The sequence below is a fragment of the Phalaenopsis equestris genome, unplaced genomic scaffold (genome assembly GCF_001263595.1).
Source record: "Phalaenopsis equestris unplaced genomic scaffold, ASM126359v1 Scaffold000002, whole genome shotgun sequence".
NCBI classification, from domain to species: Eukaryota; Viridiplantae; Streptophyta; class Magnoliopsida; order Asparagales; family Orchidaceae; genus Phalaenopsis; species Phalaenopsis equestris.
This window is the reverse complement of record NW_018164444.1, coordinates 69,206,112-69,222,131: the sequence shown is the minus strand read 5'-3', so window position 1 is coordinate 69,222,131 and position 16,020 is coordinate 69,206,112. Positions and strand designations below refer to the sequence as shown.

The window sequence follows — 16,020 nt, the reverse complement described above, 5'->3', positions numbered from 1 at the left end:
ATTGTTGTCAACCTCAAAAGTTCAATATCACCAATTTCTTATAAGCTTAACACATGCCAGTCACAAAATTCTTTATTATGACTAGTGACATGTTGACCTCACTTTTAATCAACTCTTTCCTTCATATGATTATGTCTCTTTCTTCGTGTCTCTAAGTGATTAATTGGTTGACTGTGATTTAACTGGCTCAATCGTTGCTTTGCAGTAAGTAAACTCTAGTAGACCCACCCTAGCTTATAATGTGCAGTTTGGAGTTTAATGATACTTACTTTGAAACTTGGGGAATCTAAACTCATGTTGGGTTTGATTTGGCTCAAATGTGAGTATTTTAATGGAGTTGTGTTAACTTGAAATAAAATTAAAGCAGAAATAAATTTAAACTAAAACTTAAAGCTAAATTGAAATTATATCTCAAATAAAATAATTTTAATTGATTAAAACAAAATTTAATTTAATTTAAATCTTAATCTGAATTAAAAAAATTAATTTATCATGAGCCTAATCTTAAACAGAACCAAAACATAAGACCAATTCAATAGAAGGGTAAAACTGTCATTTCGGTAGTTGGAGGTCTTCAAACCCTAGCCTTAAAATGCTTGTTCACTCGAGCTCCAATTCTAAGCGAGGAAAAGCTAGCCGACGTCCGGGGACGCGCAGCTTCTTCTCCAGTGGGAAAATCTGATCAGACATGGTACGTGGTCTGAATATTTCGATCTTGGCTTAGAGTTCCATAGCATGTTTTCCTTGTGATCACTGATTTCATGACCTGATGTTTGTTTATTTTCTTTTTCTCACTTCCTCTGAGGTACTCCACTGGTCTACCTAGTTCGGAACGGAAATACATGCATTGTGTTGCTTGAAAAATGTTTAATTTCATTTGATGTATGTAATTTATTAACTTGCTGTGGTGGTGGTTTATAGAATTGGCTAATCTTAGGTTCTTTCTATTCGTTTCGCGCTCTCTGTATATTTGATGCTGGAGACCTGTGCGTTGTTGAAAATTTGTTTTGCTAAGAATCGCATTCTCATTTCTCTCCTTTGTTGGTATGGAGTGTGCCTTTGAGAAATTGTCGTAAATTTGTAATTTTGCACAGGCTGTGATTTCACATTGAGGCTCTGTTTGGCGTAGCTGCAGCTGCGCTGCCCCAGGAAACTGTTGTAGGGAAGCAGCTGCGGGGAAGCTGACTGCCTGTTTGGTGCAGCTGTATGAAAACAACTGTAGGTCAACTGTTTCTGGAGAAATGACCATGGTGCCCCTATTTGGTAAAACTGTTCAAAAGAAGACTATAACAATTATATTTTTTGAAAATTCTGAAGCAGAAATTCATTGCTAAACAAAACAGAAAGTTCATATATCCTCACTTAATAGTGAATCCCGAAAAGTGAGAAAAAGAAATAAAATTAATAAAATTATAAGTAAAATAAGAAAATTTATACTCTTTGATGCCAAACATTACACAAGTTGCAGTAGTAAAATAATGAGCGCCAAAAAAACTTGAATGAGTTCTAAATTATTTTGTTTATATCATACAATCGTGGTTACTTAACACATATTATGAGAATTGTTCCCTTGAAGAAACCATCCATCCAATGTATTTGCCTGACATTTGGCTGATGATATTTGTTCAAAAGCTACATCTCCCTCTCCCTCAGCCCAACCAATTCAAGATGAAGCACAACTACTTGAAAGTTTTGAGATTTATCCTTATGAACAATGTTTAATGCAAATTTCGTGCACAATATTGAACATTGTTGAATCCAAATCTATCCATAGATGGTGAAGGAAAGTTAGATGGCCCGTGCATTTGGCCTTTGCAGGGTAGTTTGCATGCCTCATAGCCATCGCCCGAGGGCACATAGACATGCAATACCCAAAATAAAGGGTTGCCCACATAAGCGCCTCAACCTCATCCTCCTAGAAAGTATCAAAGCACGATTCCATGGAAAAGAACACTTAAAGCAGCCTTCTTTTCACTTTTATTGATCTTATCAGAGCTCTTTTGTATTTTGGTCTTCCATCTTTCCTTATATCGTAAACAAGCTTAAAAACTTTAATTTTGCATTGTGAATTTTTCAAAAATAATAAAATCAAAATCAGTCATACTGATAACTTATTCATTTAGTTGAGTTGATGACATCTATAAGCATACTCCCATAACTCAGTCACAAAACTGTTACCATAGTTCATTGATGTTCTAAACAAAAGTTTCATGTAAACAATTGAATCATATCACGTAGATAATTTAAATAACAAAACTCTTAAAGTAATTTGAATCACAGTTGAGGCATTATGCCTAAATCAGGAGTAGGAAGTTCAGGATTCTAGCCGAATGGTTATCAATATGTAAGATTCCTCTTCATATTTAAAAGAGTACAGTCATCAACATTTCTCTGTGGGAGAAGCATTCATAATAGCATAACTGAGGGATCAATTAGAGTAAAGATAAATGTCAATTGATGGAAAACATGATGTATCTACCGATTAAGAATGTGTACAAAATTAGTTGATTCCAATAACAGTGATGAAAAAGATCTTAAATCTATCAATTGAGAATGAGCACAAAATTAGCTGATTCCAAAAACAACATCAATATTAACAGATATCACTCTATTATACATATCCTTCTAATTCCACCATATTATCATGTCCTTCAAAAATTTTCTCAAAATGGTTCATGATAGAATGAATATCAAGCTAGCTAGTGACAATATCAAAGGAAACATAAAACATAAATAATTGGGATTCGTTTTCTATCCATATTGTGTTGTTTTATTCCCACTTCCTCAGTTTACAATATTCTTAGTTGAGTGTCCCAGCTCAAATCCAGCTCCAGAACCTCCACATATCACCTTAGAAATTTTCTTTGGTTTTCAGAAAGCAGAAACATTCTTTAATTAGCCTGTATTGGTAGTCTTCCAAGTTAGTCCACCATGTTTGTTTTGTTGTATGAAATATACAATTTGCCTGTCCAATAATATCTAAGAAGTACAGTCCCTCAGTCCAAACCAAGCAAATGCAAGGAGAAAACATGCCAAGCATAGATGTAAGACAATTAGCATTTCAACGCTGTATTTTGCTTATTTAAGGCTCAAACAAAGTAAATTAATGGAGCAATACTAAAAAAATTTTCTACCCATGCTGTAGCTGCATTGGTTCCACTCACAAACATGGTTGCGCTGTCAACACTAAGATCATCATAGGTAGCTCTTCCTAATACACCTGCCAAGGTGAAACAATGCCACAGTGCTAAAAACTGTCTTCCCCAAATGAATGGAATGAATCACCCAAACATTTTCTAACATCTGTCAATTAAACTTCAACACTGGAAATTCTCGAATCACATTAATGAAGTTCTTCAGCAAGAAACAAGCTTTTCACACTGATTTCATAAATATAAAACATCCTCTGCAATTCAGTTGAACTGTTATAGAAAGTCAATTCAAAGCATAATATGCATGGAGAGCGGGTAGACTAAAATCTACCTGCATTAAGCAACAATCTTCCCTTTTTCCATCTTCAAATCATTTCTAACAACAAGCACCTGCAATGACAAATTTGTGCCACGTATGAAAATATGCACACCGGCATACCTATTATCTTTCAAAAAGAATGTATCGTTTTAAGGTTGACAAATTTATCAACACCATCTTATCTGTTTCATTCAGGGACTGATGATAGACCATAAATATTACTAAAATCTATATTTTGGTTAAAACGTGCTACTTAGTCGATATATTAAGGGAAAATGTCAAAATCTCAACTGATAAGTAAGAATGACAGAAGGAGAATAAAACCAAAACAAACACTAACAAATCAACAAAAATACAGCAGAAGATTGGATTCAGATTTTACCATTTTGAAGTCTTCGAGGATTTCCGCGAGGCTTTCTATCTCAAGGAGAGTAGGCTTCTTATTCTTGCTTTTCTGAGTAACCACCTTCATCGCGTCTGTGTTCCTCTTGTCACGAGCCTTTCCCCGGACCACATCTTGGATAAAGAAGAGAAGCCTCTGCGCCCCTTTAATGCTCCTCTTCTTCAGATTTTCATTATCGTCATCGTCATCGTCATCAGAATGATTGGGGGCACGGATAGACTGAGCGGAGAAAAGGTAACCAACTGCAAAACACACGACGCCCACGAAGGAGATGGTGCCACTGCCGGCACTCAGCAGCAGAGAGACCGAAACGCCCATCGCCGGCGAATTGCCGCCACAATGCGGAGGCCGGGAATAACTAACCTATGTTCTGCCTTTTGCTCAAAATCATTCGCTTCCTCTCTCCGCTTAGTGTAAACCCTGCCCGACTCACCGCAGGACGTCCTGCAATCCAGCAATCAATTTAGTTTCGCGATTTGGAATAGGCGGGAGAAGAATTCTTTGCGCCGCGAGGGTTTGGTCTGCGGGAGGGAAGAAGAACGCGCGCGGGAATAGGCGGGAGGAGGATTCTTTGCGCCGAGGGTAAAAATTTTTTTTGACGAGGCGAAAGCTGGGGCCGCGGGATGGATATCGCGGCCCGCTTTTCTTCCTCTTTAGCTTCGTTCTGCCGCGACGCTGGGAGCCAAACAATGGAATTTCGTGATTCCGTGCCGCGAAGCCGTAAAAAAGCGGCCCCAAATGGAGCCTGAGTCTCTTATGAACTGTTTTCTAAATAATGATGCATTGAGATAAAAGAACTTTTGCACTAATTATTGATGGTTTTCTTTCTTATTGGCTTTAACATTTTCAGCGCAATGCTCAGAAATGCATATTATTAACATGTTTTTTGTTTTCGTTCCTTGTTTATCTGCCGGCAAATTATTCGTAATTTTATATTATTTTTTATTTATTTATGTCTATCTTTACCATATCATAGAAGAATTTTAGGCATGATGACTGCTGAATTGTTAACATATGGTTATATGTTTTTATCTATATTATTTATTGGGCAACCTTTCTACGTTCACGTGATTATGTCATTGTTTTTCTGCAGGCTAGAGGACTGAAGAAACATCTCAAGAGGCTCAATGCCCCCAAGCACTGGATGCTTGACAAGCTTGGTGGCGCTTTCGTGAGTCTGAAAATCCATTATTTCGCTTTATGTTGCTGTACATTCGCCTACTTGTTCTTATTGTAGAATTTTCTATTTGCCTTGTAGGCCCCAAAGCCATCTTCTGGACCTCATAAAGCTAGGGAGTGTTTGCCTCTGATCCTTATATTGAGGAACCGGTTGAAATATGCTCTCACTAATCGTGAAGTCATTGCTATATTGATGCAGCGACTTGTGATGGTGGATGGAAAGATTAGGACAGACAAGACTTATCCCGCTGGGTTCATGGGTATGCTTAGCATGAAATAACTATTGGGAATTTGTTATAATGCCTTGTTATGATTTATGTTGAAATTTTTATTATGACTTTTTCATGCAGATGTTGTTCAAATCCCAAAAACGAATGAAAATTTTAGGCTTCTTTATGACACAAAGGGACGATTTCGTCTTCATTCAATTAGGGATGAAGAGGCGAAGGTGCACCCTTATTCTTCTGTGAATTTCAAACATTTTATATGCTTAGCTAAGAATTTTGGATGAACTTAAAATATGGTTAAACATGATTTCTTTTTGTGCAAGCTACCGGTAATAGGTTTTAACCAAGAGCATTGTATACAATTCGAATGTAGAAGCATAGTTTTATGACAAACTAACAGATGGTCAAATTTCTGATGTTTAAAATTAGCTATTGAATTTATGAAATTGCTAGTAATGGATGGATGGATGGATGGATTTTTTTTTGAAACTATTATAGTTATAGCACAAGAAATAAAATAAAAATAGTCTCAGAAGGCTTTACATGATTTTTGATGGAAAGAATTTGATCTTTCGGTTTGAATAATTTGGACATTTTTTTCACAGTTTGTTGATAAATTCAATGCATTTTGTAAGACCGATTCAAACATAATTAATGGATATAACTTCAGACATCCATATAACTGCAGTCGATATGAATATGAACTAAACTATTTTCTAGTTAAAGACATGTTTTGATGTAGCTGAATCGTTGATCCAACTATTGAAAAGTACCAATAATATTTTAATTTGGAGCTTAGTTACCCAAGAAGAATTCAAATATAAACTACCTTACTTGCTTCTGTAGCCATCTAAATAAACTGACATGGGCTAGAAGAAGTCATTCCAAATTTCAGTAATGGGAGAGACATCTGAATATTTAAAAGTAGGCAGAAATCTGATGTAGCATTGGCGCTTATAAGTGCACTTGAATGGTGTCTTGTTTCAATGGGATGTAGTTATTAATCTATTAATAAAGGACTAAAACATTGTGCTAATTTAGTGCTTAAATACTTAGCAACAATGTAATTGAAAACACTTTCACTTGACTTCACGAACATCTACATCAACATATCAGAACCTTCGAAGCACTGACACGAACACGGGGACACAGACACGACACGATACGACGACACGATATGACATGGATACGTTTTTATATTTTTAATAAATTTTTAGTATAAATATATATTTTTAATATTTTCTACTAAAGGCGTAACAAAACAACAAATGTAATCATTAAGAAAACTTTATAATGATAAACTCATAAAAGTTGTTTTTGACAATATCAAAATTACATTCAAATATAAAAAAAATAATTATCAAAATACTTAATTCCGATGTCATCAATAATAAAATGAAGTAAAATATAACAAAATGTCAAAATATAACAACATAATGAGCACTAATTAGAGTTAATTCAACAGTAGTGTCATCATTTGTGCTTGCTCCATTACTCTCATCAATGACAGCTTCACCTTCATCAACGAAAAATACTGTTTCTATGCATGAATTATCAAAAGAATGATTAGCAACTTTAAGAATTCCAATATTCTCTATTTTAGCTAAGGCTTCTCATCAACATCCCATAATTTTGTGTCTCTTTGAGAATATTTTGGGCTTCTCCTAGATAGAAGACGGAGATTAGTATGAACAAATACCAAATATTCACCTCGTTGCAGAGTGATTTTGTTCATTTCAAGTGGATTAATAAAGGAATATGTACTTCAATTTCTTTCACAACAAGAAGATGAACACGATTGAGCCAATAATTTGAAAGCTAAACATGAACACGATTGAGCCAATACACGATTGAGCCAATAATTTGAAAGCTAAACTTTGTAGTTGTGGGGAACTTGCTTCATATATCATCCAAAATGCATTTCCATCCATAATAGCTCTAGAAGCTATGGAATCATGATCAGTGAAAGCACCGTTAAATCCAAGGAAATTAGTAAACTCCAAATTAACAAGTGATCTTTCTTCAATATTTGAGAAAATTCTCTTTAATCATTTATTTTTCTTAATTGATATCTCCATATCCTAATGTAGAGCAACTTGATCTGGAGCTTCACTTAGCCAAACGTGATTGTAATATCTAATAAAAATGCACTTATAAGTGATAAAATTAATACAAGTTAGGATTAGTAAAGAATAAATATTAATTCAAATAATACCTTGAATTGAGAGAGCGAGCTAAACAATGAAGATCAATGTTGCTTTTATTCCATCTTTTTACTAAAATCTCATATATAGCTTTATAAAATTTGGAGATTTTATTGTCGTTTTTCTTTCTCTCGTGTCAATATATATTATCTTTTGTCTTTTCTATCGTAGAATGCCATATATTGTAGATAAGATGGAGACAATGTTTGTCTGTATCAGCTAATCTCAATAATCATATATATTTTCTTGTAAAATCAATAATATAATTAATTTTATCCGACCACACATCACACAAAATTTTTTACTTCACAAATTTTGCCTTGCTTATATGATCTTCATGATATATATTCCACTTCTCATTGATCACCATTATTTAGATCCCTTGTTTTATTGCTTTGAATCTTCTGAGCATGACTATATTTGATGCAAAACGATTTCTTGCATTGGCTAACATTTTCAGTTTTACAAACTCATTGAACATTGATAAACTCATCGAATGATTTATTATAAAATTTTTTATAAAATTGACATTAACTGTAATGTCAATTATACAAGCCATATTGTTCATAAACTATCTCATTTCCTTCTATATTCTTTGGGGCATATATATTTTTCAATGCTAAGTTCAATTTATGAACAACACAATGAATTTATAAAAATATGAAGATATTTAGCTTCAATCAATGCTCCTGCAGCTTTGCACACAGGTGCATTATAATTAATTACTCAAACCACTTTATTTAAACCTACTCTCGCAATTACTTCTTTAATTTTATTGACGATATAAAACTTATTTTTATATGTCCAAAATCAGTAGCTTTTATAAACAGTGGTCTAGATTCCATGACGCACATAAAATTAATGAGAGGTTTTCTTTGCGCATCTGTCCAACCATCACAAACTATGATAACTTGTTTCTCATTCCAAGTCTTTTTTATAGGCTCAACCATTATCTCAACATGCACTCTCTCTTTTTTAAGCAAGGTTGTTCTTAACAGACTATCATCAAGAGGAATATATTCAACGATTGTGCAGTTGGTTTGCATATGAGATCATATTAAAATAATATGAATTTTTTGCCAAATGAAATGGAAGAGCTGCGAAATAAAACATTCGGACGATTTCTTCGAGTAAATGATCTTTAGGTTGTAAATTAAATGCTCTTTCAATAGCACTGTTGTCAAACATTATTCTTTTCTTATGATCATAATTGCACCCTTATGCTATAAATAAATGCTCACTTGACTAAGAGTTGCACAACTGGTTAGGACCACTTTGTCCAGAAGAAGGAAATGAAATCTTCTTATGTATTAACATCAAATTTTTGCATTTCTTGAATTTGTATCGAAGTTACTTTAAGGCATGCTCGAATACCAACTTCATATTGTCGAAACAAGCGTGCTCTAACCCTTGAATATGTTCCCTTGTACTTTCCTTAACAATAATGACATTGAATTTCTACATTGCCTCCTACTCCGATTGATCACAATTTTTGAAATTCGGTGACATGCCAATAAAGGCTTTGTCTTGTCTTCTATGGAATTGTTGGAGCATTTGTAGTTGCCATTTTCCTATTAATCAAATGCAGAAAATATAAACATTTAACATACTTTTAACACATAGTTATTCTGTATTTACATTTGACAACCAAATCTACTAATGCCTAGGAATTCGGTGTTATGTATGTAAATGCCCCATTTAATTAATCTAAATACGACATGATTGGTGTTGTTTATTCAAATGTTAGGGCTGATGCTTACATGCCTACATTCAACCGTGAAGGAAGATTTAAAGATTTCAACTTTAGAACCTTGACATAATTCCTTGCATATTTATCCGCATACACTCAATTCTTTCCCTGTCACATCAAAGTCATCAAAACAAAACACTAATTATCAAGGTTTACAAATCATTGAATCAAATCTACCTTTTCATGCACATATAAAGTTGTATGCAGAAAAATAAGAAAGTATTGGAGTGAGATAGATAAATACATAACAATTCGTGTTAAAAAAAAAAAGAAAGAAAAAAAAAAGAAAAAAAAAAGAAACATTGAAAAAATATGGGACAAAGCACAAAGGTCTAACTTCTAAAACCATATGTGTGGATCGTTCCCTAGCTCGCATCAAAACTTTGGATCGTCTCTAGCTTATGTCGAAGCTTTGGATCGTGAGGGAGATTTCGTGGAAGCTCTTTATCATGCTCTAGATCGTGCCCTAACTGGAGTTGAAGCTCTGGATCGCCTTCTAGCTTGCGTCAAAGCTCTGAATCTCCTCGAGGATTGCATGGAAGCTTTGTATCATGCTATATATCTTGCCCTTGCTCGAGGCGTAACTCTAGATCGCGTTGAAGACACCCTCACTTTGATTAGGGACACTAGACAACTCGTTTGTGTCGATCAGGGCTGTTCGAGACTCCCTTGCTTCGAGCAGTTACGCTGGACGTAGACTTTCTCGTTGCTTGCTTCGACAGGGCTACTAAGAATGATTATAAGGTGATGATAAGACAGCATGACCTACAGAACGTCACAGTTTTGTTTTTTGTTGTCCCTGCTTTGATGCCACTCAAATTTATCTTCACATGTCTAGTGTAGAGCTGTGTCCAAGTGGTGTCGAGAGATGTCCTGGAAGTGTCGAATTAATTAGACAGCTCCGACACGTTTGGTGGAGTGTCACATATCGACTCGTGTTTGAGCTGTGTCCGTGTCCGACACGTTTTCGTTACGGGTATTACTTTTCGAGGTGTTAGTGCTTTATAAACCAGAACACAATGGAATGAATCATATCACTTTCTTATTTGTCAATAGAGACTTGTACTTAAGTGGAGAGAAACATGTGATGAAGCTTTGTTCAAAGAGGCTTTTGGTCCCATAATTTATTTGAAGCACCACCAATGCTTAAGATTTTATTTTTTAATTTGTATTACTCTCCAGTTAGCATTCTGAATTTTATAAGAATTAAATGATTAAGTTTATTGTAAATAAATGCTAAGGATATTCACAAGAAATCTAAAGGAAGGTAGCACATGCAAAAACACATGAAATTCTGTCATAGTGATACTCTGAAGTTATATTAAAATGATCATAAGAGGACTAAAAACATTGTTACATTCATTGGGAATACCCATTCAATAACTATATTTGAAAAAGGTTTTCTAAATGTGGGCAAATAATGTTTCATTGAAAACATATGAAGATTTACTTGGCACAACTTCTTTATGCATGCATTTCTTGTTGCCTAACTTTAGAGGAAAGTAATTGATAGTCTTTTGGGAGAAATTGCTACAATAGGTAAATTATGAGTTTTTTAGTTTCAACCAAACTTGTGGTTTAAGATGACTAATTCATTAAGAAGAATTCTATAGAAGTTTTAGGAGTTATTAAAAACAAATCTTATACGGGCAAAAAGGCTTGGTGTAGTGAGGTTATATAAAGATTATTGTGGAAAAAGAAATGTGTTTTAAGGAGTTAAAAAATTCATCTTTGTTTCAATTAAAGTTCTGTAAAGAGCATAATAAATAAATATAGTTTTTAAAGGCTTAGATGATGGCGTTGGTTTTATGGAAGTAGATAAGAAGATGTATCGAATAGCTATGGCAAGAAATGAAATATCTACCTCAATCAAGCTATATGCATTCGAAGCAGATATAATAGTTCCTAGTTAAAATTAACACATCAATGGTAAATAAAACTGTTATTTTGAGAAATTATTAATGGTGGGCTTTAAAGAAAAAAAAAAAGCCATACTTTAGAAGTATATAATGAACAAAATAATGGGCTTTATATCATAGATTGGTTTAAAAGTTAAAGTTTTATTATGTCTGAAGTCGATTTATAAATGTCAAAATATAAGGGGTTGTATGATTTACTCTTTTTAAATGCATATATTTTAAATTGTTAAATCAATAATTTAAAATTTAGGAGTTGGTTGGTTTTATTAAATTTAAGTGCATTGAAATATTTTATGTTTTTCATTTAAATGATTTTTAATGAAGATGAGGGTAGGTGTGGGTGCAATAGTGATGATAGACAGCGGAGACGACTGCTGGTAGAATTGAGGGCAAGAGCATAGTGTGATAGTTGAAAATCACTTGATTTGGGTGATTTTCAAATACAAGCAAACTTTGGTTTTGGGGATTTTAAATCTCCCTCAAATTTGAACTATATTTTTTTTCGCTTCATATCGAACACTAAGAATATCAAAGTATAGGGAAATGGAATGCACTATCCTACAATCGATCAAATAGCCTTAAATACAAATGAGACAATTTTTTAAATTTGGAGTGTTGCCAGGGCATTATGATGATTTGGTTTACAAATCTTTTTTAATGGAATTTAATAGACATCGGTTGCCTAATGATTGGAGAAGGAATATTTATCATTATTTAAGAATAAAAAAGAATCTCAAAATTGTGATATTTACAGAGGAATGAAGTTATGTTGGAGAGCAATTGAACATAAACTTAGAAAGCATCATGTCATTATTTTGTTTCCTTCTTGGAAGATTTATTATTGTAGAATTTTCTGGGTTAATACTCAGTTGAAAAGTTATAGATGATCGAGAAGATCTTCATATAATTTTCATTGATCTTAAGAATCATATGATCAAATACTATGAGATTTGAATTGGTGTTGATTAAGGAGCACGTGTCTCAATGGTATGCTAAGGTTTTTGAAGACTATGGGAAACTAGCAAATATTAGAAGTTTGGTGGTTGAAGAGTTTTCAAATTATGGACGAGTATATCAATTATTAGCGTTGAATTGATATACTTTTGTATTGGTTATAACTATTTAATGAAGGAAATTCTCAGTGAGCTATCTTAGTGTAATGCTTCTTTTATATCTGTAGATTACATAGTTTTAATCAGCGGGTTAGTTGGTAAAATAAGTGAAAAGTCAGAGCATTGAGAAAATGTTAGGATACAGAGGACTTTTAACTACTAGAATAAATATTGAGTATATGATATGTAATTTTAATGTGTGTGTTGTTGATAATTAATGTTATTAAAGGATAAAATGATATTTATGTGGGATAGATTTAAGTATTTTATACTTTTTAGGTGGAGACATGGATATTGATGAGAGTATAAGTTTAAGATGAAGGTTGAGTTGTTAAAATTATAGAAATGCCTTGGGAATATCATGCAATAAAAAGATGTTATGTAGCTATAAAGAGAAATTTTATACACTGCAAATAAGCCCTTAATGTTGTATGGATTTTGAGAGAATAGTGGTAAAAAGTTCACTTATGGGAAAAATGATGGAAATGAGCTTTTTAAGATTGATGCATGCAAAATTCAGAAGAAGTTAATGATTGGTCATATTAGAGGAATAGTGGGAGAGACATTTATTGAAAATAAGGTATTTGGGAATTGACATGGGGCTGTTTGGTTGCTCACATTAATGATATAATGCAAAGTAATTGTAGTGGATTTTTAAATTTTAGCATTTGATTGAATGAAAGTGGAATGAAATGTAAAAATTTGATGAATTCTGAATTTACTATTTAGTTCAAATTTAGTGTATTTGAAAATTGCACAATTCGACCAAATTTCAAATGCACTGTAGGAGCCGTCGCCGCCATATGACACCATTTGGTTGTCCCCTCCACTGCACACACTTCTATCGCTACTGCTCTCACCAACTTTTCCATCATCTGTTGGTCACAGCTGGCCATTGTTGTTGCTTGTTAGCAACCATAGGTCATTCACTGCTGCCCTTGTGGATTACTGTATGTCCCGCTCCCACCTCGCTATCGGCCGCTGGCCTCATGCTGCAGTTTGTCTCATTTTTGCCATCATCATGTATGTCCCGCTCCCACCTCGCTATCGGCCGCTGGTCACAGTTGGCCATTGCAGTCATTTTTGCCATCATCATTGTGGGCTTCATTTGTCTTTGTTTACCTACCATCTCCAAGTCGATTGCCAACCCCTTGTCGACGGCTTCTGCCATTGTTGGTGCCTCTGGCTATTGCTATTGCTATTGCTGGTCATTGGTGTTGTTTGCTGCCTCCATCATCACCCATTGGTTATCTGTTACACCAGCCACCTCCGCTGGCCTCATGCTGCAGTTAGTACTCACCATATTATGTCTCCTTATGATGTGACATGAGGGAAATATGTTAGTACTAAATTACAGATGAGTATGTAATATTAAGGTTTTTAACCATTCAAGCAGAATGCCCAAAAAAAATAAAATCAAATGGACAATATTAAAATATGTTTTCTAAAATTTCTAGTATCATGTTTTTAATATTGATCTTGTTTTAAAGTTCTGTATTTAGTTTGAAGAATCATCATGTTTTTAATATTGATCTTGTTTTAAAGTTCTACAGTATTTAGTTTGAAGAATTTGTATTTGAAAACAATTTAGACAAAAATTATGAAAAAAAGCCATGTCACCACTTTTTAGTTAACTTATGAGTTTTTTTCTTCTCAAGTCACATATGAATGTTATGTAAGTTATATAAATTACGAAATTATTTCATTGCTAAGATAGAAAATTAATTGGAAGGCATAATTTGATTTGTTTGTATTATGAAAGGAAATTATGGATCTTTGCTTATGTCAAATTTAAAATGAAGGGATATGATTTTTAATAAACAAATGGCATCATGTTTTTTAACATTTTGACACGTTTGGTTACGACATAATCTTGACATCCTCGATTGCACCACATGCATTAAGTACATGTCGTATAGGCCATTGCCATTTAGTCGCTCTAGATTGGCTTTTTTCCATTTTTTTTGTTTTCATTAATACCTTTTGTAGTAGGAGGATTTTTTGTATGTATTTATGAGATTTATATTCTTATTCTTGATTTAGATGCCTGATAATTGTAAGGTTAAGTTTTTATTTTCTTTTATCATGCAAAAATATTACTCTTCCAAATTGTTTGTTTCAGCTAAGCTTTTGTCTGCCTTGTGTGCAACTGAATTTTGTGTTTTGCTTAAAATCAAGCTCTAGACAGGAAGATGTGACAGAATAAAAACTCATGATGATGATGATGATGATTTTCATTTTGATTATCTTTCTGCACTAGTATTTAATTTTATTAGATTTTATAGATTTACTTCTTAACCTCAAAAGGATTATGAGGGATAAGCTGAAGAACAAAGATTACATGAATAAAAGTTCAAAATGATTTGCAAAGAATAAACTTCATAAATCCGAACATAATTGGGGAAAAGGTTTATTATGCTGGTTGTAATGATCATGTTCTCTGTCAATTAAAGCTACTTTCAGTGTGATGGTATTGTGTTTCCTTGCTTTCTGTACCTATTGTTTCACAAACACAATTCTTATTTATTTACATATTTAGCACTAAAATATTCATATTTACGCGCTTGCTACTCAAATCTTTAACATAACATCAAAAAAAATTACCATTCAATTCTTTTTAAAGGTGAAATACACCTGCTAATAGTGTTTCAACTGTTCTTGATTTTCTGTTTATGTAGTTGAAGCTCTGCAAGGTTCGTTCGGTCCAGTTTGGCCAGAAAGGAATTCCATATCTCAACACCTATGACGGACGAACAATCCGCTACCCCGATCCTCTCATTAAGGCGAACGACACCATTAAACTCGACCTCGAGACCAACAAGATAGTAGACTTTATAAAATTTGATGCTGGCAACGTCGTGATGGTTACCGGCGGAAGGAACAGGGGCCGTGTCGGAGTGATCAAGAACAGGGAGAAGCACAAGGGTACCTTCGAAACCATTCACGTCCAGGATGCCGCCGGGCAAGAGTTCGCCACCCGTCTCGGCAATGTTTTTACCGTCGGAAAGGGGACCAAGCCATGGATTTCCCTTCCGAAGGGGAAGGGTGTTAAGCTGTCCATCATTGAGGAAGCCAGAAAGCGCCTTGCTGCTGCTTCAACTGTCGCCGCTTGAGCGTAGTAGGGCGATTATGTTTTTGTAAGGCCAACTAAAATTACAAAGCAAGAAGGGAGTTTTGATTCTGAAATGCTTTGTTTTTAAGTCCTAATCTTCTGTGTTAATTCTTTTTTTTGCCTGTTATGGGTGTATATGCTACAAATCTCTGGCACTGAGCTTTGCACAATGCTTATGTTTTCATTACAACAATGATGAGAAATCAAATCGTTCACAATTCTATATATGAATGATGATTGCTTTATTTATCTATTATTTGTTTATTCACATATTGTTTCTTTGGAGGCCATCGTCTTATGAATACATGCAAGTTGGCTTATAATCATCTCGCAAATGGAATTGATTTGTGGGGCATTTGCATACATTCTGATTACCATGTGTTTACATATCTAACACAAACTTTCATTTTTTACATTTATTACATTGAAAATGACACTATTTTAATTTTTAAAATGCGAAATACATATTTTTTGTGTGCGATATGATATCGTATATGTGAAATTTGAAGTTTAGATGTTAGATATGCAAATACATATGAATTAAGTGGGTATGCAAGTAAATCTTTCATTTTATTTTTGATGTAGTTAAAAGTTGAATTAAATTAAGATTGAGTTGCTCAAATAGCTGAAAAAAAAGCAAATT

At 33.9% G+C, this 16,020-nt stretch overlaps 1 protein-coding gene across 1 annotated transcript; it reads left to right on the top strand.

Moving 5' to 3' along the window:
• The first annotated feature begins 608 nt into the window (after positions 1-608).
• Positions 609-15,595, top strand: LOC110033730 (40S ribosomal protein S4). The gene is made up of 6 exons (XM_020737796.1): positions 609-691; positions 4,968-5,045; positions 5,133-5,313; positions 5,404-5,501; positions 14,944-15,378; positions 15,444-15,595. The coding sequence occupies exons 1-5, from the start codon at positions 689-691 to the stop codon at positions 15,376-15,378; spliced, it is 795 nt and encodes a 264-aa protein (XP_020593455.1). The 5' UTR covers positions 609-688; the 3' UTR covers positions 15,444-15,595.
• The last annotated feature ends 425 nt before the right edge of the window (positions 15,596-16,020 follow it).